Genomic DNA, 24,825 nt, shown 5'->3' with positions numbered 1-24,825 from the left:
AACATATGCAATGTATGGCTTTAGAACCCAATTATCTCCTTTGTTTTGAATTTTCTCACTTCATGGACTAGTAACTTGTAAAATACACCAAGAAAAAAGAGCCTTCGTAATGAGTACAGCACAAATAAGCGTATGTAATTTTCTTCTACGTTACTATATTAGAAGTAGCGCATGTAATTTCTGTTACTGTATGGGAAGTAGCAGAATGATTTAGCTTTGCCTCTACTCTATTGAAAACAAACAGAAAGAGATCTGGAACTAACCATGTTCTAATTCTTCAAGAACTTTGAAGATAATTTTTATATACCTTGTTTTGATTTTGTTCGGTTAAGCCCAATTTTTTGTGTGGTCAGATTTCAAACTAAGAAGGGCAAAAATGCATGTACCAATAGTGAGAAAAAAAAAAAAAAGTACATATAGACGTCCACGTCTGCAGATACCTGTCTGTGTTAAAGACTGATATAATAGCTTCAGCTCATGTTTATATCTGAAAAAAAAAAAAAACAAAACCCCTAAATAAGGTACTTTGTATAAGCATCTGTGTATCCTAAGCTTAATAAAAATGGGATTGGATGGCTGTGGGGAGTGTCAAGCAGTACCTTTCTACCTGTGAGCTGACTATAAGGACTAGAATACAAGTGCTTCATCTCTACTACATTAACAATTATTAAGAAAGAACAATTAGTACTAACAGTTGCATCAATAAATCTGAGGATTAAGAAGCACAAAGTCTAAATATGCACAACTGTAGAATTATGTGTGTAAATGTACATTGCCAATGCCATATCTCTTCTGTAAATAGAAGATAAAGGTGGTCAAGCCAATGTTATCTTGCATGTTCACTTTAACTTTTAACAGTATTGCTCTGAAAACAGCTATGCAAGGGGTGTTTTTTCAAGCTTTTTCTAGGTATTCAGAGCTAGATTTGCATTATAGCGTGGTGCTCTAGAAAGATATGGAATAGAAGAAACAATAGTATCCAGTTGTAGTGCCAAATTTAATCTTGGTCATGCTAGTGAAATCCTCACTAAAATGAAAAAAAATTAACCACATACACCTGAATACATGCTACATATATTGATGATCTATTGGAGTATAGATTCCAAAAAAAATCTGCACCACTCTGAAGCAGGAAAACAGAAATTGGGGGACAATAAAAGGGGGGCGAGGGTATGAGCACACTGAACAATTGGAATTCTAGTTTATTCTACTGTCTAAAACACAGATATCCAGATAAACAGCCATCTTAATTTTAACTTTTTACCTTAAAAATATTGGATGGTTAAAATTGTTCTTTCTTCTACCTGAAAAATGAAACGCCTGTTTTCTCCAAGTGAACTGTATAGACACCATGCTTTCAGAAGTCTTCATAGATGAAATAAGGTCAGAGACATAAAAACTAAAGACCAGTTTGGTCAGATAGGAGTTCTGTGCAGTCTTCCAGCAGATTCCATGTATCACTTGTCCCATATATGTTCCTGGGGTTGAGGACATTTTTATTTAGGGGCATAAAGAAAGCTTTTCTAAATTTGGGCTACCTGAAAATTTAAAAAGTATATCAATAAATACTTTAGAATTATTAAAAGGTGAAATATTTAACATTCTACATTATTGTGTATACGGTGTATTTTGTTTCTACAGAAGCAAAAAATGAGGCAAATACTTTTGCCAACTTTTGATTATGTATTTCTGCATTTCAGTAAGCTGAAGGATCACATAGTAATTATCCAGTGATTTATTTTTGGAGGGGTGGGGGTGGTTTGTGGTTTTGGTCATCTATCAGATTAATTCTGTTCCCCCAAAAAAGCCAATATTCTGAAAAAACAAATCCAAGTTGGTTTAATGACTGTAACCTTTCCAATAAATTTAGATTCCATGCTACAGGTCCATCTGATCTTTAATAAATATATGTATTTTTAAAAGTGTTCAGTACTGTAACAGTAAATTAAAATTCTGTACATTATTTACAGGTGCAGACTGTTCAGACTTCACTATCTGGATCTCCAGTGATGACCAGCCCTTCCCCACGTATCCAGATAATTTCCGCAGACTCTTCTGTAGCTTCTCCACAACGCATTCAGGTAAAAATCAATTGATTAAGTAACTAACCATTACATATTCTTTTTTCCACCTCTTCCCGCTTAGGTTTATACAAAAGCATGCTAAAGTCTATGGAAGACTCCCTTAAATTTTGTGAGAACAGATAATTTTTAGTGCAAACTAAAATTCTCTTTCTCCCTCAGTGTGGATTTGAGGATGACTAGTTGGCTGTATATAATAATTGTATTGATGATGTACTTGGTGAGGAATATTTGCAGAGGTTAAACTTAGTCTATGTATACAAAACTGCTGAGGTCTAGCCATAGCAAATGGGTAGACACTGTCAACAGAACACCTACTTTCATCTCCAGGGGCATTCTTCTCTCTCTTTCTATCTTTCTCTCTGCCATATTTAGGAGCCAGAGGGCGACTAGCCTATTTAGGATAAAGTTAGCCTTTGGGAATGCTGCACAATGATCAGAATGTATGCAGTGACAAATGATACAAGAATTGTTAAGTGTAAATGACTAGAGTATTGTGGTAGTGCAATACTGAGCTTTTGCCCTCCTTGACCTTGTTCTGTGCCAGTACCGTACACCCACATGCACTTCCCACATGGCCAGAAGTGATGCTGGAGAAGAGGATCTTGCAACAGTCCCGAAAATGCAGCCTCTGTCACAGAATGAACTCTTCTTGGGATGTGTCTTGATCAGGGTGGGTGGGTACTGCCCCTATGAACAGCCCTGAAAACACTTTTTTAAATGGTTTTGACATTGTCATTGTACTTTCTATGCATGATACATTTTTTTCTGCAGAATGTATAATGACGTACATCATTAGTTTTTCTAATGAACCTAAATATGGTTCACTTCACATCCAGCCTAATTTTTTTTTGTCTTAGTTATTTATTATCATCAGTGCTTATGTCTGATTCATGAAAAATTAAAAAGAAGTGTCTATGATTTTTCCTTGGAGATGTTCTTCACTTACCAACAACATTTAACTATGTATTTCATCCAAGATGTTATTCCTTAAAGTTGTCAACAAAAGGTGGAATCAGGTGGCCTTATTGTTTCACATGCTCATTCTCAAGATTCTGTTATGATGGAAGGTTTCTATTTTTGATACAGTTGTCTAGTAACAGAATCTCTGTTTTGCCTGGTAGAGTAACCATGTCAATATGTATCAATATTTCATTGCAAGGTAGATGTTCTCACAACATGTATAACTGAGGCATAATGAATATTCAGCATTCATAAGGTAAGTATTTACATTGCAACTATTGTTCAGTTCTGCAAAATAATCTACCTCCTTATATCACTGATATTTCTGAAAAAAACAAAACAAAACAAAAACAACATGACTCCGTGATGAAGGAGAATACTAGGATGAGAAAAGTTTTCCTGCTTCCTCAGAACAAGCACAAGCAATATCATAGGGGTGTCAGTCATAATCCAAGATTAGATTTCACTGTGAAGTTCCCTGTTGGTTAAGGTCTATGTGAAAATGATGGAGAAATCTGGGCAGGGAAAACTCTGGGGAGCTTAACAACAGTTTTACAACAATAGGACTGAGGGGTAATGATTGTCCTTTAACCTTTGAGCTTCTTTGGAGCTTTATGTTTGTAGACTCTGTACACTTACACACTGAAATGTTTATACATATGAGACCTAAAATGGCTTATTCTATTCCGTAAATACAAGAATCTAAAGAGGCCCTGAAAAGCTCTGTCTTGTCCAAAATTCAATAGTAGGATGGATTCATCCCCAGCTTTGAGTACCATTTCCTTTCTGCGGGTTTCTTTAGGTTTATAATCACAAAATGTGAGATGAATCTTTCCTGAAGAGTTTCTGTAATCTAGAAAAATCATCAGCTTTGTAATTCAGCTCCTGCCTTGGATAGTTCTAATGCCTTTTTATGGTATTATAGCTTAGTTTTACTAAGCATAAGCATATTAGCCGAATCTTACTGTTAAAACTATTACTTTCTGTAAGACATTACACAAAAAGGACATGACAACTAGATAAAAGGTCTAGGTAATCAAAATTAGGTAAATAAATACACTGTTTTGTGTTTTCAGTAGTAGTTTTAACTCTGACATGAAGCCAAATACATAAATGAATTACAACAAAATACCTTTCATAGTCAGGTGTATACAAAATGGAATACAAATCTCAAGAATGTACCACTGTGCTTTTTTTGTCAGCTAGGATAATTTTTTAGTTTAATGTTTTTGTAAATCATCTGGAGGTAGGAGTCGAATGTACATTAAGTTTGCCAATGATACTAAATTAGTATAGTGGATAGACTCAAGAGCTGGGCATTCACCAACTGTATGAAATTTAACAAGAGTGCTGGATTCTGCGCCTGGGACAGGGCAATCCTGGTTATACGTACAAACTGGGGCACAAGAGCCTGGAGAGCAGCCCCGCAGAAAGAGATCTGGGGGTTTGGGTTGATGGCAAGTTGAATAGGAGTCAACAGTGTGCCCTGGCAGCTAAAAGGGCCAACCGTGTCCTGGGGTGCATCAAGCACAGCATCGCCTGGTCGAGGGAGGGGATCGACACTGCACTGGCGTGGCTCCACCTTGAGGACTGGGTGCAGTTTTGGGCTCCCCAATACAAAAAGGACATCAAACCATTAGAGTGTGTCCAGAGGAGGGCCACCAAGATGGTGAAGGGTCTCAAGGGCAAGAGTGGCTGAGGTCACTTGGTTTGTTCAGCTTGGAGAGGAGAAGGCTGAGGGGCACCCTCACCGCAGTCTGCATCTTCCTCAAGGGGGGCAGCAGGGTGGAGGTGCTGATCTCCTCTCTCTGATGACCAGGACAGGACACAAGGGAATGGAATGAAGCTGTGTCAGGGGAAGTTCAGATTGGACATTAGGAAAAGTTTATTCATTGAGAGGGTGGTCGGTCACTGGAACAGTCTCCCCAGGGAAGCAGTCACAGCACCAAGCCTGTGAGTCATATGGTTTAATGTTAGGTTGTCCTGTGAGGAGCAGGGAGTTGGAATCAATGATCCTTATGGGTCTCTTCCAACTCTTCTATGATTCTATGAAATTGCTGTGATGCTGTCTCACTAGGCAGAGAATACCCTGCGTATATACCTGCCATTCATCAGCTGCAGTCCTTAACATTACATTTTGTTCTTATTCCACTATATCTCACTCCTTTTGAACAGTCAAATGTGATTACAAGATGGCCCCATGTCTCTTCATTATTAACAGTATCAGACTCACACTTCTCACAACCCTGTCTAGTATTTTTCATCTATGCAGCAGGTATGTAGATACATATATTATATACATCTATATTTGATTTTATTGTTTTGCACGTATTTAGGTAGCTGCAATAACTTTGCACTGGTGTCATAAATGTACAAATAGCGATTTTATTTATTATTTAATAAATAACAAGCACAGTTGTCAGAAAGTATCATATAATTCTGAGACATTTTAAAGCGTAAAGTTTACTGTGGCTCATAAAATTCTTCAATGTGTTTTACAGATTGTGACAGATCAGCAAACAGGTCAAAAAATCCAAATAGTGACAGCAGTAGACTCAGCTGTGTCTCCAAAGCAACAGTTCATTTTAGCCAGTCCAGATGGAACTGGTGCAGGAAAGGTGATATTGGCAACACCTGAGACATCTAATGCCAAACAGCTCATCTTTACCACCACGGACAACATTGTGCCAGGCAGAATTCAGGTAAATCTAGTCATTGAGGTAGACCATAGATTTTTGGTTTTCAGTTTTTTGATTTTTAGATTATTTAAGTCTATGATTGCTTTAAGACAAATTGCAATATTCTAAAGATCTAATGACATGGATTAGACCACACTAATTGTAGGCTTCGTTATTCAATCATAAATCCTCCTGTCTTCATGTTCCTTATGGATTCCATTGCACTCATCACCCCTTATTGTGTGTTCTCATTAAAATTCCAAAGACATAAGCAAATACTTAAGATGGTGCTTGTGAGGATTGCCAGGACTTCGGATGGTCTGTTCAAGATTCACAGATACACAGAGGTACAACTCACCTGAGCAAACTTACGTTCACACTGCAGTATCAAGACATTTCAGTAAAAGCGCTTTGGAACAGAAGCTGTCCTCTGTTATAGTTGTTTGTGGATCTTGAGTATAATCCAGACCAATGGGAGCTTTGCAAACCAAATTATATAAACAATAATCTATCTGTAGTGAAATTTGAGGTTTCTTCCTAGCAGTCTTAAAAAAAAAAAAAAAAGCGCCTGGTACCTATTGCTACTGTTACAATAGAAAATATTTTACAGGGAGAAGTATCATTCTTATGTAAATATTTGAAAAATTGTATTAATAGTATTTTAAAATTTATTTTACTATGCTAAATGGATTATCTGATGTTACAGAGAGGTGGTTCTTTTTTAATTTTTCTGTGTTAAGTGGAATATTCTGAACAGAAGTTTTGGAATCCAGGGCCTTCAGAAGCTAAACTGTTTCTATAATGGATCTCAGCTTCAGGCTATCCCCTCTGAACTGTATACCCCTAATAGCTAGAGAAGGGATAGATGGGAACAGCATCTGAAATACAACCGTCTCTGGCTAAAATATAGCAGCTGCTTGAGAGTAATTGCAAGAAAGGAAGAATACTGTTGACTGCTCAAGTGAGGAAACTTATTTGTATGGAACAAAGCTAGGAGGTTTATTTGGAATTTGTTTTGCTATGACTGTTTCAGCAGTGTCACTATTGACAGTAAAAATTCTCATTAACTTGCATTTTTTACTACTTAATTTCATTCCACATGTCATACTTATGCTCAAAGGCAGCCACCTCTTCTCAGTTGATATACCAATCTTGTTCTGTAGGCAAAACTCCTTACTTTCACATCAGAAGAAAATACTGGCTAATTACCTGGTTTTGTTCTGGATTTTTGTTTTAGATAGTGACAGACTCTGCTTCGGTGGAACGTTTGCTGGGAAAAGCTGATGTTCAGCGGCCCCAGGTAGTAGAATACTGTGTAGTCTGTGGCGATAAAGCATCAGGTAAGGAAGCATAGATAGCAGTGTTCAAGAAACTTAGTTGAAAGGATGACTGGGATGACGGGAGGAGGTTTCATGTATTTTAATTGATTTGAGCCATGCTGATGGCAAAAGCAATTGAGTCTAGAATAGAAAAAGATAACATTATACTTTGTATCTGTATACACAGAATAGTTAAACTCTGCTTGGAAGAATATTAGTTTGTACTTAAACTGGAGCATATGATTTGGCATCTGCTGAAAGAAGAAATAATGATTGAATCGCTCCTGGTAACTGAAAGAGACTATTTGAAGCATTTAGCCTGGTTCCTCATGGCTATGGGGAGCCATGCAGTAAACACGTTGCCTAGAAAACTCCACCTGCTCCAGGAAAACACTTCTTAGTGCTCTCTAACAAGACTTCCCAGTAGATTTTGGTCTTTCACAGAAAAAGGCAAGTAGAGATCAAGTGAATCCTCAGTGTTTCACATCCATGCAGTAACAAGGAGTCTACAAGGTAAAATTTCTTCATCAGCCAAGGAAGTGGACTGTGTTTTCATGCTACTTAAACTCTTAGCCTGTATGTTCTTATACTGTATCGTATAATCTGTAATGGCACATAAAATTGTATCTGTACTTGTCTAGAATGGGAACGACCGCTTCACAGGTGCCTCATTCAGAAATAGGCTTAACCTTCCTCTCTTCTCTCCATTCTCCCACCAAAAAGCCCTGTCAATAAGTAAACAAGAAACATCCTGTAAGACTTTAACAATACTTTCATGGTCCAAAATGATGGTAAGAATATAAAATAAATTTAAAGGGTGACTTCTACAATGTTTTACTTGCTTAAGAGAAATATTTCTATGCTAATATATAAGTAATTTCCATCTGATAACAATATATATATTTCCTAGGTCGTCACTATGGTGCTGTCAGTTGCGAGGGATGCAAAGGTTTCTTTAAAAGGAGTGTGAGAAAGAATTTGACCTACAGTTGTCGTAGCAACCAGGACTGCATCATCAATAAACACCATCGGAATCGCTGCCAGTTTTGTAGGCTTAAGAAATGTCTAGAGATGGGCATGAAAATGGAATGTGAGTGTTAAGTACCCAATGTGATACTGTGCCTACCGAATAATAAATATGTGGACTACCACTTTTTAGTGTGTTCTCTCCATTTCAGTGTGTGTTGCTTGAAGGAAACAGAACTTTTGGCAGCCAGAGCATCTACCATACCTTTATCCATCACCATTTTATGTCTGAGGTGCAGTAGTGATTTGTTTTGAACCATGTCTCATATTACTATAGTATTTGAGGAGCCTCACTTAGGTTCAGTTAGAGCCTCACTTAGAATGCATGTTACAAACACAGTGTATGTTTATAATACAAAATATTTTAACATGGGTGATCATCAATCTAATGTTCCATGTTTAGAATCTGCTTTCCATCTGGTAACTTTAGCTGCTTTTTCAACCAGTGATAGAAAGTAGTTGATGTTCTTTTTTTTTTTTTCCCCTTTTTAAATTTTTATATTAATTGGGTCACTTGTGAGCATTGTATTATGAGGCATTGTATTATGAGGCATTGTATAAACTGTCATATTTTATACTGTATACTTTCATGTTTGTTTGCAGTGCTTCATACAATTTCAGTGCTAGCGTTCAAACACCTCTTTCAATGTATTTTGTTTCCGATTTATAGTACCTCTGCTTCTTCAGTCCAGCACTTCATGAAACTTATTAGCTGGTTGTTTTGAAATTTTATGGCGAATTTAAGGTGAAACAACAAAACCTTTTCTTTTTCCACTCTGATCTAGGCAGGATAAGTTCCAGCCACTGAGTTCTAAGCTGTAAATAGGGAGATCTTTGTTGTATTTGCACTCTGGAACTCCAGACCTGTAGTGATGATTGTTGTGCTTCACACACACTGTGCTGAGTATAGGGGGAGACATTTGCACAAGAGAATGCTGCATTTCCAGAAGCTAAATGTTTCTTATTCCAATATGATCAGGATACATGCTCACTGACTTTACTGGGCATTGGGTCAGGTTTCTGTTTGTGGATCCACCAACTAGCAAAATGGATATACCTACTTTTAAGCCCCTAAATTTTGCTGACAGTAATAATATTGGCAAAAATAAAATCAGGAACTAAATAACTCTTGCTGGTTATGAGGACAGGGAGAGACATATCCATGTATTTTACTGTTATATTCAAAAAGACTATAGAGGAGGGCTGAATTTTTTTGTTTGCTTGTTAATAATGTTAATTTTCTAGAGCAATAACTGCTGTATGATAAATTGGTACAATGAATAGCACAGAAATACTGTCTCCATTTCTATTATGCGTTACGTTTGCAAAGTGTTGTGAGAATTACTATTACTACAACACTTTAAAAAAATCTTTATATTATCCTTATAGTCTTTTGCTCATTTTATTATCCTCATTTTCAGGTGAAAAATCAATGCAGTCGAATGTTATGCCAAGCTCTAGAGGAGCTTGCAAAGTTTAGTGACTTAGATTCCAGATGACTTTCTGTAACTGGTTTAATAATAATACCTTTATATTATAAAGGTGCACTTTTCATTTCCTTTAAAATTACAAAGTTACTGTTTCTTTGTATTTTTATTAAAAGATTTACAACACTTGTTTGGCTCAGCGGAGTCTGAGCTTATTTTCTTCCAGTTATCAAGTAGAAATATTTTAAATTTTGAAAAGGTTAGTTTTGGAACACTGTTCTCTAATTGGGTGGAATGAATGGATGTGAGTGAATTGTATATTATGCACAGATGTGTCTCCCAGGGAATTAACCTGCATCTCTCATGTAACCTGCCTGTCTTGACTTTTTGGGGGTTCGTTCTGGTTTTGCGTTATTTTGAATCATCCAGAGTATGACTGCATCTAACATTTAGGTGTAGCTTTAACTGTTGGGAAAAAAAACTACTAAAAAACAAAATGAAAAAAATTTTGAAAACACATTTTGCAGGATGTTCCATCTTATTAAATGTCTGAAATAGCAAGCTTTGACTCCAGTTCAACAAAACCTAAAGTAAATGATAAATCTGCAACTTTCTTAGTTAAAAATATACATATCACAGGTATAGTAAAATTGGAGCCTGTGTTTCTTCAGCCTTCATGTTAAATTTCCAGTTTTGCATTGAGCTGATACACCATCACAATGGTGCAAACTGAAATCCTACTGTGAGAATTTTACTTTATTTTTGTATTTTTCAGTTGAGTTATTTCCTTTCAAATCTGCATGTTTCTATCTTTATGTAGCGGTTCAAAGTGAAAGAAAGCCCTTTGATGTGCAACGTGAAAAACCAACAAACTGTGCAGCTTCTACCGAAAAAATCTATATCAGAAAAGACCTACGAAGCCCTCTAATAGCAACTCCAACATTTGTGGCAGATAAAGATGGGACGCGGTGAGTACCTCAGTTTAACGGGTCTTGTTTAAGGTTATTTGTCCATATTTGCAGGCACACTCTGCTCTAAAGAATTGGACAGAAAAGAGCTCCAATTCACAAATCATCAGTTTCTATTACTAAGACCAACCTAGATTCTTCTGCTTCTCATGAAATTTTTTATGTCTGAGTACAGCGGGTTGGTTTTCAGTTCAGAGCTGTCTCTTGTCCAGCCAGGTCAAAGCACAGGCAGGGCAAATATGTGATATTCAACCAAAAAGCATGTAGGCTTATGCTGTGATGCATTCAGGTTAGCACTTCCCTGAAATCAAATCTGCAAACAGCAGACTCAGTCTTCCTTCTTCTAAAGACAGTAGTAAAAGAGACTGCAGTGACTGCTGATTCAGATCCCAAGAGACCGGTTGCAGCAACAGCAAAACAACAGCAACTTCCTTTTTCTGTATGGAAGATACTCCAAAATGGTTCCCATGCCTCTAGTTGTCTCCGTAGGCAGTGGGTGTGGAAATGCATATCATAATAAATGGAAGGAAGATCTGTCTTTTTCTGAATAGAATAAAAAAGAACTCTAGATTAAATATCATACTTTTAAAACAGTAGGTCCTGTTAATTTATGACTGGATAACCACCTAAAGATACTGGATTTCAATATTCAGGTTTTATATATATATATTTAGTTTTTATATATATATTCTTTGTTGAAAAATTACACTGCAGTTAGGAAGACTGCACTGCAAATTTTTTTGAGAATTGTTTTTCAGCATTCTTGTTTGCAAGTCAGATAGTTCAAAAGCACAGCTCACAGACATACTTGCTTCTTGGAGATTTGCTTGAGCTACAGATCCCTTACAGTCCTATAAACAATATTATAGTCATTAAGTGTGACTCTGTTATTTATGTAGCATTCAGATTCGTGTAACGCATGATCATTTGCTGACTGTGGTACTTCACAATGTTAGTTGTTAGTCACAGAGCCCTTAAACTATAAATTCCCTGCAGCCTGAACCTGTTGTGTGTGCGTTTGTATTGGATTATGCAGACTGGGAGTGTTGTATAAGTAACAAATAAACTTATCCTTGCTGACTGCAAAGACTTCCCACAGTCTCCCTAAATTATATGCAGCGAAGGGAAATAATGTTTGGTCAATAAGTAGCAGAAGTAAAGGCAGCAGAGATTTTATGCAGACCTTGATTACATGACTGTTTATGGCAGCTCTGCAGAGAGGGACCTGGGAGACAACAAGTTGCCCATGAGCCAGCAATGTGTCCTTGTGGCCAAAGCGGCCAATGGCATCCTGGGGTCCATTAAAAAGAGTGTGGCCAGCGGGTCGTGGGAGATCATCCTCCTCCTCTGCTCTGCCCCAGTGAGGCCATATCTGGAGCACTGTGTCCAATTCTGGGCTCCCCAGTTCAAGAAAGACAAGGAACTGCTGGAGAGAGTCCAGTGGAGGTTACAAAGATGACCAGGGGACTGGACCACCTCTGTGATGAGGAAAGGCTGAGAGCCCTGGGGCTGTTCAGCCTGGAGAGGAGAAGGCTGAGAGGAGATCTCATCAATGCTTATCAATATCTAAAGGGCGGGTGGCAAGAGGATGGGGCCAGACTCTTTTCAGTGGTGCCCAGTACCAGGACAAGGGGCAACAGGCACAAGCTGGAACACGGGAAATTCCATCTGAACATGAGGAAAAACTTCTTTCCTGTGAGGGTGGCAGAGCACTGGCACAGGCTGCCCAGAGAGGCTGTGCAGTCCCCTTCACTGGAGATGTTCAAAACCCGCCTGCACACGATCCTGTGCAACCTGCTCTGAGTGACCCTGCTTTGGCAGGGGGGTTGGACTGGATGAGCTCCAGAGGTCCCTCCCAACCCCGACCATTCTGTGATTCTGTATTTTTGAATGTAAGATATATTTTCTTGACGTAACTTTTTTCTTCAGTGCAGTCCACTGTCTAACTTGGAATGCACAGTTATGCCCTCCTCCAAAGTCTCATGCATAACTCTAGCACTAGTAAGTGACTTCTGAGAGCAGGAGAACAGCATTCTTTAAGGCAGAATAAACCAGCATAAAAAGCTAATGAGAGGATATCTGTTTGGGAAGTTGTCATTGATTTTGCACAGGAAAGGAGAATGTTCTAGTCTTTCTGTCTTTCAAGCTTCTTGTTGAATGAATAAACTCTGAGCTTCATTAAATTATTAATTTAAAAATTGGTAATCCCTTTTATTCTGACATAGGTTGTTACACATGATTAATGTAAAATACCATTGACTGTCAGATGCCTTATGCTCTTCAACAGGTCGGCAGGTCTTCTTGATCCGGGAATGCTTGTGAACATTCAGCAGCCTTTGATCAGGGATGATGGTACAGTCCTTCTAGCTGCTGACTCCAAGGTATTATTCTTTCAGTTAAGTTCTGAAAATATGTATTCATTTGTTCAGATTATTTTATCTACATGCATAGACACAAATAATTCTTCCTCTTGCAAAAATAACATTGGGGTAAGTCTGAAGATCTTTACGAATGGAGGTAATAAGCTGATCAACAAGAACATGATTTCTTTTCATGGCATATTTCTGCAAAAGGTCAGCCACAGGTATGTCCCCACATGATGTGTCAGCTGGGGCTAGGGTTGATGATTACAAGAGGATTTAAAGATCATTGTGAGCTCTTGTTCTTCCTGTAGGTGTTCAGAAGGAAGGAAAAGGTACATAAGGGAAAAAACCCACAAAGATTAAAAATGGGAAAAATATATGTGTGATACATCACCTATTATTTTGATCTAGTAATACGGTTCTTCCTTTTTAGGCTGAAACAAGCCAGGGTGCTTTAGGAACACTAGCAAATGTTGTAACATCTCTTGCTAATCTCAGTGAGTCACTAAATAATGGAGATACTTCTGAAGTTCAACAAGAAGATCAATCCGCAAGTGAGATTACACGGTATGCCTTTATATTTGCATCTTATTAAGCAATTTGTATTCTGAATGGTGTATACTTGCACTCATACATTGGAGTAATTTGGCATAGTGACACCAAACACAGTAGAGATTGCCCCCTACTTTTAAACACAATAACAATTCTACAGAAGTCCAGGTTTGGCTGTTGTCCTCTTGCAAAGAACTGTGTCCTGTGTTATAAATGTCGTGTTCTGAAGTTAGACCAGACTTCATACTCAGTAAAATAATAAATTCCTAGTTTGTGACCTTGAGAGACTCTGAGAATAGCAACACTTTGGTACTGTTTTATTTGATAGGGTTGTTATATGGAACCGCACTGCTTATGCTCTTAACCCTGCTCTTCAGGGGCATTGTGGTTTAACCCGGGGGGCAGCTGAACACCACACTGTTGTTGACTCACTCCCCCCCAGTTGGGATGGGGGAGAGAATCGGGGAAAAAAGATGCCAAATACCTGCTGGTGATGTATGGAAAATGTAGTTAAACTAAGATTAATTAACTTTTTTTTATTGTTTAGAAAGAGTTTGAAGTCTTTGTGTTTTTTAATGAGAGAAATGGGAATCCTAAAATTTCCAGCAGAGCTTGAGATTTTTATGGGTGGGGTTTTTGTTTGGGGATTTTTTTGGGGTGGTGGGTGGGTTGAAGGACAACATAAATTGGCAGTATAGTGAAATAAGAAAAATACTTGGCCTCAAAACTGTCCATTGTTTCTCAAGTAGAAGATTTTTCAAGAGGAGCTTAACTTCAGGCTATTAAGTCTTTTATTTAAACTCTTCAAGTGAGTGAACTGACATTTAAAAATACTTGACACTGCAACTTTGACTTATGTCAACTTTGCACTCTTTCTTTAAAGCAGAAAAAAAATTCAACACCCCCCTCCCCAAACTTCTTGACAGAAATACTGGCAAAACAGCACTATACTGTACTACTGTCCACTGGTATGAAATTGGAGCACAAAATTCTTCTTTAAATCTAAGATCTGTTATCATAAGAAGGGAATTTACACTGCATTATTTTGGCAATGGCCCAGCTACAGCTTGAGTATAGAGGAGTCCAGGGACCAGTCTCTCCTATGTTACTGTCATAAGGTTTCTAAGGCTATACTGTGAAATCAGGAGCATCTGGCCATATCTCATCTTAAGGGAAAGGAAATTCAGGCATAGGCATGTTGTCTAGAAGAGAATCACACTATTCTCCACTGTTCCAAGAAATTGGGCGTCAAGGACAGGGACTCCAGGGTATTCTCCAGTGTGCATCTGGTCTGTAATCCTCACATAATCTGTTAAACGTTCCAAGTTGAGAAGGAGTGGATAGTGAATGGTAAGCACAAGAGACCCCTTTGCTAGTACAAATACCAGCATAAAACTATCAGAGCAGGATTTACAGTAGTAAAAAGTTCCCCCCTAACAGGAGAGATCTTTTACCAATGATATATGGGACAGTCTATTAATGTCCAAACAGTACAGAGAGGCCAGGTTGTAATGAAAAGTCTGACCTCATGTCTTAACATAAACAGTTCTGGTATGTTATCTCTAAGCGGAAATGCTTTGTAGCGTTTAATTTGACCACCACTCTGAATTTTTCTAAGGTGTAAGGAAGCGCTCTTTCACTGTTTATTACTTTTTTCCAGGGCATTTGACACTTTGGCTAAAGCACTTAATACCACAGATGGTGCAGCAGCTCATAACTTGGCAGATGGGATGGATCCTACAGGAGGAGGGAATATTCATGTAATCAGTAGAGATCAGTCAACACCAATTATTGAAGTGGAAGGACCCCTACTTACAGATACACATGTCACATTTAAGGTATGTGCTTCTTTAAATGTCTTACTAAACAAACTAACACATGAAACATAAGCCAAAATTAGTTTACTGTGTTTTCTTATATTTAATTTTGGCAATATAATCTAGGATAACATCTGCTGTTACAAAGCTTCTAATACAATTTTCACTCTTGCATGCTGTATCTAAGGAGTATAGGTGTTATTTCATAAGACCTTTCTATAGACAGAAGGATGCTTTAAAATTTATTTCACTTTCCAGTGCTATTGATAATCACTTTCCATATCATCCATATAGTATGATGTCATGATTATTTCATTTATAATTCTGGATAGTGTAAAACTTTCATCTAAAAGGCTCCTTCATATAAAGAGAGGTTACCGTGCCTTCATAGATGCTTATGGTTAAACCACTGAAAAAGGTCTTGCATTTTAGAGATGCTTCAGCTTCAATTGAATACAAGCACATGTGGTGGTAAACAGCGTGTGAGAAACAATAAGGGTGTTCATCTTGCTGTAATCAAATTGCACTGTTATACAAAGATCATTACTGAAATAAGTAGTACTTAATGTAGTCAAACTTTAATCATAACTTGCTTATTCCCATTCATGGTGTTCTGTGATTGTAGAGTCCCATTACATGACTTTACCATTTTAGATATTTAGATTTTATTTTGCTTCTTTTAAAAAAGTTGTAAAATCTTTTATAGCACTGTGATGCTAGCCAACACTCCACAGACCAATGAAATCTATAGATTTAATTTTTATTAAATGAATATTAAAACATTTTAAGAGGAAACATTTGAGCTCTCTCCCATCTAATTTGTTGTCTCCTATTCCCATTTTGCATTCCGTGCCAGTAGTAATGCGTTATTTAGTACAGTTTTCCTTTGACAGTTTCATGTTGCATAGTTGCTTATGACAGACTACAAGAGCAGTTCAATGTTTTCGCTGGTTATTTCATCGATAATAAAAATCGGTTTAAGTCTGAACTGTATATATTGTATTGTACTTTTATTTTTTGCAGCTGACAATGCCCAGTCCAATGCCGGAGTACCTTAACGTACACTACATTTGTGAATCGGCATCACGGCTACTTTTCCTCTCTATGCACTGGGCTAGGTCCATACCTGCTTTTCAAGCTCTTGGGTAAATGCACATACTCTGTTGAATGGTTTGTTTTCTCATGAATTTAAGCACTGATCTGAACACTTTTCAGCTATTTTGAATTTTTAAATGATGATGTTGTTAAATTTTAATGAATTCTTTAAACTGTGTGAAGATTATCCAATATTCTCCTTTTTGAAGAATAAAATAGAAGATGGCAGAGGAGGGGATAACTACAATATCTGATGTTACTGCAGTTACAGAAGCTAAAGCCGAATCAAAAGCAAGCATTTAATTTGTAGAAATATATCTTGGTAAAGAACTGGTGAGCACCATTTTACAGATAACCTGAAATGGTTTCCTGTAGTCGGCCTATCACTTCTTTTTGCTTTTTTAAATACTTGTAATATGCTAATATATGCCTTTTAGTAAAGTGGTTTGCCATACATTAATCCTTATTATTAATTGTTATAATTAACATAATTACACATAGGGTAACAACAGCCTGATAGGAAAAACACCTACAGTTGTTTGCTTTTCTGTTGTTCGCAGGCAGGACTGTAACACCAGCCTTGTGCGTGCCTGCTGGAACGAGCTGTTTACCTTAGGCCTGGCACAGTGTGCACAGGTAATGAGCCTCTCTACTATCCTGGCAGCTATTGTCAACCATCTCCAGAACAGCATACAGGAAGGTATGTTTTCCGTGTGTGATTCTTATGTGTGTTCAGTCCTGTCAACACTACGGGGACATTTGTATAACATTTCTCACCAGGCATTTCCTAATTGGTGGCAGAACTGTTCCTCGGGATCCAGGGGAAGGAGAAGCCTTCTCTTGCAAAATTGCCTTTCCTCTGGTGATCTACAACTTCTGTTGCACTGACCTCACAGAGATCTCTGTGGGACAGAAGGGTCCATAGAAGAAATGGGGATGAGACTGGAGGACATATTCTCCTGTCTTCTACATCTGACTGGCAGTATAAAGACAAGTACATCCTAAAGTTGGGTGTGCTCACAGAGCTTTCCCCCTGTCCAGGTGTTTGGTTTTTTTTCCTCATAGAATAATGGTGTCTTCTTCCAAACCAGATCAGAATTTTTTCTTTCCAGAACTTTCCTTCTCCTCTTTGCAGTGTAAAATTATAGCATTTGCCAAGTATCACAAGAAGAATATTCTTCCAAATATAATGGTTTTGGATACTGCTACAATGCAGTAGTGATTAATGTATTTTGAATTACCCTCTGGAGCATTAAACAATGTATTTGCTTGACACTTTAAAGAAGATGTAATATTTTTTTTAATTCATTGTTGACCTGTTGCTAATGATGACTGTATCTAGAATGGATTATAAGTGTTACAGTTGCTTTTATTTCCATTCTTTTCTTTCAGGATAGTCCCAATCAATATGATTTATTAGCATAAGAATAATATTCCATTTTTAATAGGAGGAAAAAAACAATACTAGCAGCTTTAAACTGCAAACACAACATGTTACAGGAAAGCTAGCTTAAATTTAAATCTGAGTTCAAAGTAGTTACAGAGTACTATTTGGTACCAATTTCTTTGATGATTTTTGTGGTGCCATTATTGCGCACACAGCAAAAATTGGAAAATAGGCTTGGGGGGGGGGGGCGGGTGTTGGTGGTTGGTGTTTGTTTTTGTTTTTGTTTTTTTTAAGTTAAGAGGGCCTGGCCAGCCCTCAAAATACAACAAACTGATGCTCCTTTCCTGCACAGAGAGAGAGGCAAGAGTTTAAAGGACCAACAGGGAAACATGCACATTATATGTTCTGCACAGAGTTAGGCTTTTAGTTATATCTCTGTCAGAAACAACAGAGCTGTCTATTCCATCTACACCCCAGGCAATGAGTTTGTGGAAGGGTAAGTGGTGAGGCTATTACAGCCTTAAGTTGACTCCACTTTTGTTCCCATGTCTCAAAAAAAGAAAAAAATAAATTTGTTCTACAACCTGTACTTCCAGTCATACCATGTTACTCGAGAGTGGCCAAGAAAAGAGGTGATTTGTTTTAAATGATTTGGTGATGATTTGTTTTATTTATCTGTTCTGCAACATTATCATATTATATTGCGTATTATAACTTTAAAATTCAAAACAAAATGAAGAAATTTCAGAACTTCATCTAGGAAGCATATTAGTGATGACCCTATTAGGAAACTCTGAAATTCAAGTTCACTTTTCCTGAGTATTTCTGCACCATTGTTTCCCACTTAATATAGAAATGAAAACACTACATCATGTCTATCTTGATCCATCTTGAGTAACTAAAGACTCGTATCACAATCTTATATTTTAGAAATGTAGATTATGCTTTCATTCTTATATCAAGACATTGTGCAAAAATGCTTTCTCTGTTAAATCTTTTTATTGTGGTTTCGGAAAAAAATTAAAATAATCATAAATTGCATCAAAGGTTTAGTTTAAGGCACACCAGTCTAAGCAATCATATACACTATTAGCTGTACAGACAAAGGTAAAATATTTAAGTTATAATCCTACAAAATATTAGCATTAGAGATCACTACTGGAATAAAATGATTCTAATGTGTTTCTCAAGAAATAGTTTTATCCCTTGTAAATCGACATATCTCTTGAAGTTTGATAATAGTAATTATATATTCAAAGATTTGTCTTAATGTAATCTCTAAGGTTTTCATTCTTTCACTAGTCTGCAGATAAGCAGTCAGAGAGAAGGTATATTTACCAAAATAGAAATCTCTCGCTCCCTAGCTGAGCAGCTAATACCACTCAATTGTAACTTATCCAAAAATAATATAAAATTTTATCTTTTTAAATCAACATAAGGAACGTGATGTTCCAAATGATGGAAGAATCTGTGTACATGTATTTGAGTGAATTTCCCCCATCAGAAGGAAAGACTATTTACCACAGTAAATGAAGAATGCACTTCTAAAAGTACAGATAGAGGAAAAAGTAGTATTGTCATTACTGCTCTTGCATTCAGTTCTGGAAAAGCTAACTCAATACTGTTTGAATTTAAAATTAGGATTGCATGATAGCATTTGTTTTGTGCTTCTGTTCGTTCCCAGAATCACTCTAGTCATTTGTAGAATAATTCACTGTGATTTGAGAGTCTCTGCACAGAACAGTACATCACTGGAATAAAATTGGTGTTGCAGATTATGCTGTACTGGCAAAATTATGGAAAAGAGTTAACATTCTGTTTGCTAGCCCAGTGTCTCACTCAGCTTTATAAATCTTCACTTCCATAATCATTCAGGGCATCCTTATATGTTAAGTGGTTTTAAGATAGCAAATGACTCAAAAGACTTCAAAATGTCATTTCTTTTCTAAAAGGATATTGGTTAATATATCAGATGTACTTGAGCTCACATGAATTAGTAAGTAATATCTTTTTGTAGATAAACTTTCTGGAGACAGAATAAAGCAAGTCATGGAACACATCTGGAAACTTCAGGAGTTCTGTAACAGCATGGCCAAGCTTGATATTGATGGATATGAATATGCATACCTTAAAGCTATAGTCCTCTTTAGCCCTGGTAAGGAATTTAGTCACCATATCTTTTTAAATAACAAGCATTCATATGTTAATGTTTTAGCATTTTTTAATGGGACTTATGTCCTGAGACGAGACTGATCTGTTAAGCTGCAGGTAAAATGTTTGTTCAATAATGATTTATCATAAACAATACGTGTTTTAAAAATAACTTTGGAGCAACATATCCATGTTATTTACAGTTCCAACCTATCAGGTATTTCATGTACGCCCACCTTAGAAGACTAGACTCTCAATTGTCTTCAGCTGAGAATCTATGAGTAAGAAGTTATCTGGGATTTGTTCTAGCAATATTAGGGAAGTACATGGCAGGAAGGATTTTAGGAAGTACGTTCTCACAGTTACATAAAGCAATTGGCTTCAATTCTAATATTTTTAATACACTCATAAGAGGGATTGCTGAAATATGAGCAGAAATACCACGGTGTTTTATATGGAACTTCCACATATTTCCAAAACTAAATGTAAACAGGCTGTCTTCCATTTGTTACCAAAAAAATGACAGCGGACAACTAAGGCGTAGTCAAGTGTTTATGAGAGATGAGGATTTACTCAAAGAAGATATTTGAGATTTTCTGGAATTATAAGGTAAGGACCTTAAAGAAATAGGAAGAGACAGTCTCTTCAGCAAAGGTGGAGAAATGTTTCTAGGACACAGAAGTGTTAATTTTAAACTGCTGAAAGGCTGAGTGAAAGGAAAACTCTTGCTCAGAAATGTAATTTATTTACTTTATTCAAAGGTGTTTACCACTTTGAATTTAACAAAATACAAAGAAAAGGAGTATCTTGTTATTAGGGGTTTTGGTTGGTGGTTTGTTGTTTGGGGTTTTTTTTGCATTGATATTACTTTTATCTTTGTAATAAAACTTACTTGAATTAGAAGATATTGGTGTCCTGAAATTTGCTTTTGAATTTTTTTGTACTGTTAGGGTTAGGTTTATTAGGGCTTTTATTCAAGTTGGAGGAGCAAGAAACTCTCCAAACTCAAGCTAGCTCTCTACTGTTTCAAGGGAAGAGCAGTTGGAACACAACACTGAAGATATTTGGGCATAGTTGGAAATGTGGTATTTTCTGTTTTTTTTCTAATCACATGACTGTCTGTGAGGAGCTGAGCCAGCTGGAATTAACACGAGACGGGCTCCGGAAGGTCAAGAAATTGATCTGCCAAGAAAACAACCCTAGATACTACTCAGTCAGCATAGTTAGTGGAAATCCCAGAGGCAAACGCATTTAAAAAAGCAAGGTTAGAAACATAAACTAGGAGGGTCACTGCCTGGTACATACCTACAGGCTTTATCTTTTTCCACTTTCTTGTGGAGACACACAGCTATAGAGAGAAAAGTGAGCAAGCTAATTCTGAGGCCAGGAAGCAAATGTTTGATTGAGTGGTTTCTTTTATACAGCTAACATGTTAAACATCACAATACAAGAGAAATATTTAAATGAAATTAAATGCGATAGTCTTATAACTACATATATTTCACAATGTATAGGGAAACAATCGACATACAGAAATGTTTTGTTTCTTTAGATCACCCTGGTCTGACCAGTTCAACCCAAATAGAAAAATTCCAGGAGAAGGCACAGATGGAATTGCAGGACTATGTACAAAAAACCTATCCAGAAGATACTTATAGGTATTTATTGTCTATAGTACCCAAAGTAATGTTGTGGGCCATAGCTGGCAAAAGTACAAAATGCCATCATTGGTGTAAAAATTTCCTTTTTGATATCTGTTCTTTTTTGACTATCGATGAGAAAGAACTAGAACCTTGTTCATAAAAGCAAGCAGGTTTGTTTAAAGATAGGTAGAAGCAAGACTAGCTGTCTAGCTTCTTCCATATAAATTAAACTTGAGTACTTTCTTTTAATTTTTGAGGGGGTTTTTTGAGTCTCATTGCCATGTTTAGAAAAGTAAACACTTACTTTATTAGAAGTCTCAAGAGTCAACTGCCTCAAACTTCTTTAATTCAATTCTTTAATTAGCTGTCAAAGAGACTTTGAGATAATAAAAGGCGATTATCGTCCTTTAAATGTTTGTCAAGTTACATATGCAGAAAAGTTTTAAAACTGTCAGTTTATAAACCTTGGAACAAGAAGGATTACATGTGGGAAACAGTAACCAACTCTGAAACTTCTGTTTATAAGAAATTCCCACGTCCTACTTATTTTCTCCTTTGTTTTGTTTTTAAATTTCCAAGGGTTTCTCTTTGAAAGTATCTAACCTGTTTTTTCACCTCTCAACTGTTGCTGTTTCTAACTTGCTAGAAATAATTATCCTATTTTCTAATAACCTCCATCAAAACTATTTTAAATTTCATCAACACAATGATTCTCTGCAATACAAGGGAAATGCTAACTTCTGTCTAGTAATATATCCTACAACATACTCTCTTTTACTGCAAAAGGTATCCCCATGTAAAGAAGCATGCAATCCCAGACATTTAAGCAAGGTCTGAGAGTAGTGTAACTTCAGAAAAACAACAACAAAAATGAACAAACAAACAAAAAGCCTGTAAAAGAGAGCACTTATCCCATCTCAGAAACTGGTTTCTGCACTGATCTTACAGAATTAACATTGTGTGGGACAACAGAAAGGGCATCAGGATTCCTCGTTAGGTGCAGTGCAGATGGGATTCTCTACTTCAGAAATATCCTCAAATCCCACATTCTTCTGTGTACAATTCAGTTATTCTGGTTTGATGCGTGAGAGCTGGATATCTGCCATAAAAAGAAATTATATAAATTCTTCCATATACTTCCTTCTCTTAATAGTGGCTCAAGGAAGAAAATCAGAGAAATTTCCCAAACAATGTACTCTATTTTAATTGGTAATGTCTATATCCCCACGCTCACCCATAGGTAAGCTCAGAAAACAAATCTGATTTCTGAGCAACTGAATGCTGGCACAAATTGAGGTAGAAGCACAAGTGTTATAATTTCCACAAAACCATCAGCATAGCTTCAATCTTTTTGCAATTTTCCCCTTAAGTTTACAAGATTAGTAGAGTGGGCCTTATATATTTTCTCTGTAGATATTAAATCATTTTCCAGAGGCATGTGTTCAGTGCTGCCTGAGGTTTGCTATTATTTAGCTCTGGTTCAGGAAATTTGGTTTGGCATTTGTAATGTACGTCTGCTGTATAAACCCAGCAGATATGCTTTCATCACTGTCCTAAGTTTCAAATGCACTGAAAGTCCAGAAATTTAATATGATCACTTCATTATATTGGATGTCTGTTACTATCCTGGTACATAAAAACCCCACAGCATTTGGCAATACATGTGAGTAACAGCACATCCCTCCAAATTCCTTTTCTCATCAGAAGCAGATTCTCTTATTTCCTTTTATACATATCCAGTCCTATTCTTGCTGTCTGGTTTGTCATTAAGTTGCTAGGCAACTGAAGACTATGCTGTTTATGGTTAAATTTTAATTAAGCATTTCAGTCTTAAAATTGTGCAAATGTTCTCACCAGTCAGTATGAATATTATTAGTCTTGGCATTGTCCTGAACTGTGCTTTCAGAGCTGGGAATTTCAAAAGCAGACCAGGAGAATTGTCTGTTTGTACATAGACATTGTCTCTACAAAGGGCATTAATATGTCCTTTACATTGGAAGACCACAAAGAAAGATGGTGGCTTTTCATTTCACTTGCAGGATAGAAAAGTAACCGTTCTTTTTATGGTAGCTCAATTAGCTTTAATTGCCTCTTTACTCCCATTCATGAGTTATGGTAATAATAAAAGCAGATCCCGCTCTTTAGCCACAAAGTATTTTAAACTGGTATTATATATATTTATAATCCACTGAACTTCTTTTTCAGGCTAGCCCGGATTCTAGTTCGCCTGCCAGCACTTAGGCTGATGAGCTCTAGCATTACTGAGGAACTGTTTTTTACTGGTCTCATTGGAAATGTCCCCATTGACAGCATAATCCCCTACATTCTCAAAATGGAAACAGCAGAATATAATGGTCAAATAACTGGCACGTCTGCATAGTGGGAACTACACAATTTGATGGATCGAAGTAATTTTTGTAAAAACATACGATTATGAAGTTAAAAGAATAGCATTTTGGTATGTACAGATATTTCCAACTTGTTATCATTTTCCTGTCAGATTTCTTCTTGTCTGTTTGACATTGACAAAATTTAAGCAGCTATTAAAAGACCTGCTACAGAACCTTTTCTGCCACGAGGAGTATTTTTAATGCCTTTCATTTAAAAGGCTATAGATTACTGAACGTACTTTTCACATGCTTTGTATTTAGAAATTATCAGTGGTTAAAAATAGAGTTTTATAATATCAGAGATTAGTAATAAAATTACTTTAAAAGTAAAAAGAACAGTATGTATATATTTAAAAATATCCTTGGAATTAATATCTAATAAATGCCAGGGTATAATACTAGCACTTTGTAAGCACTTCTTGTCAAAGCGACATCATCAACATCCTGCTTATGAGTATGGAAAATTAAAAAATTGCCTATGTCCTTAGTCAAAATGCTAGTGATTTCTGTGAAAAAGTAGAATGCTACGGGAGACAATCATTTATTCTACAAAAAGTCACTTGCTCTTATTTATGCATTAAATATTACTGTGGGTTCTTAAGTCAGATATCCACATTATTTGAAGCTGTACTCTGTTAAATTAGTGCAGCTGTAATTCACAGTACGATGCAGTCATAGTGACTATTATGTGCTGCGGGAGTTACCCAAACTAGGAGAAAAAATGTGTTTCTTGCCACAGTAATGATGAAATATTCAGGTTACTTTAAGTTTCTATTCAGACCAACACAGTCATGACAAATGTTATTCTAATAGGAAGCCTTTTGATTGTGGGGAAAATCAGTCATTAACTGGAAGAACAGTCATTTTCAAGTAGAGCCATGTGATGTTCTTCAAGTAAGCTCTTTGTATTTCCAAATTTACTCCTTCTCTCTGTACTCCTGAACACACTCATCATCCAGCCAAAG

General features: G+C 36.7%; 1 protein-coding gene across 1 annotated transcript; it reads left to right on the top strand.

Moving 5' to 3' along the window:
• Positions 1–1,970: 1,970 nt before the first annotated feature.
• Positions 1,971–24,419, top strand: NR2C2 (nuclear receptor subfamily 2 group C member 2). Its single transcript, XM_082487525.1, has 13 exons — positions 1,971–2,081; positions 5,546–5,746; positions 6,960–7,062; positions 7,952–8,131; positions 10,315–10,462; positions 12,750–12,843; positions 13,259–13,392; positions 15,038–15,215; positions 16,218–16,339; positions 16,850–16,989; positions 19,694–19,831; positions 21,380–21,485; positions 23,676–24,419. The coding sequence occupies exons 1-13, from the start codon at positions 2,010–2,012 to the stop codon at positions 23,848–23,850; spliced, it is 1,791 nt and encodes a 596-aa protein (XP_082343651.1). The 5' UTR covers positions 1,971–2,009; the 3' UTR covers positions 23,851–24,419.
• The last annotated feature ends 406 nt before the right edge of the window (positions 24,420–24,825 follow it).

This window comes from Vanellus vanellus, assembly GCF_965231255.1.
Source record: "Vanellus vanellus genome assembly, chromosome: 9".
In the NCBI taxonomy this organism is placed as follows: Eukaryota; Metazoa; Chordata; class Aves; order Charadriiformes; family Charadriidae; genus Vanellus; species Vanellus vanellus.
The sequence above is the reverse complement of the archived record's forward strand: the minus strand, read 5'-3'. Positions and strand labels throughout refer to the sequence as shown.

Coding starts and splice junctions, on each gene's coding strand:
- NR2C2 (XM_082487525.1), top strand. CDS start 2,010: ATGACCAGCCCTTCCCCACGTATCCAGATAATTTCCGCAGACTCTTCT. Junction 7,063..7,951: donor CTGTGGCGATAAAGCATCAG/GTAAGGAAGCAT, acceptor TATATTTCCTAG/GTCGTCACTATGGTGCTGTC. Junction 16,340..16,849: donor CCTGCTTTTCAAGCTCTTGG/GTAAATGCACAT, acceptor TGTTGTTCGCAG/GCAGGACTGTAACACCAGCC.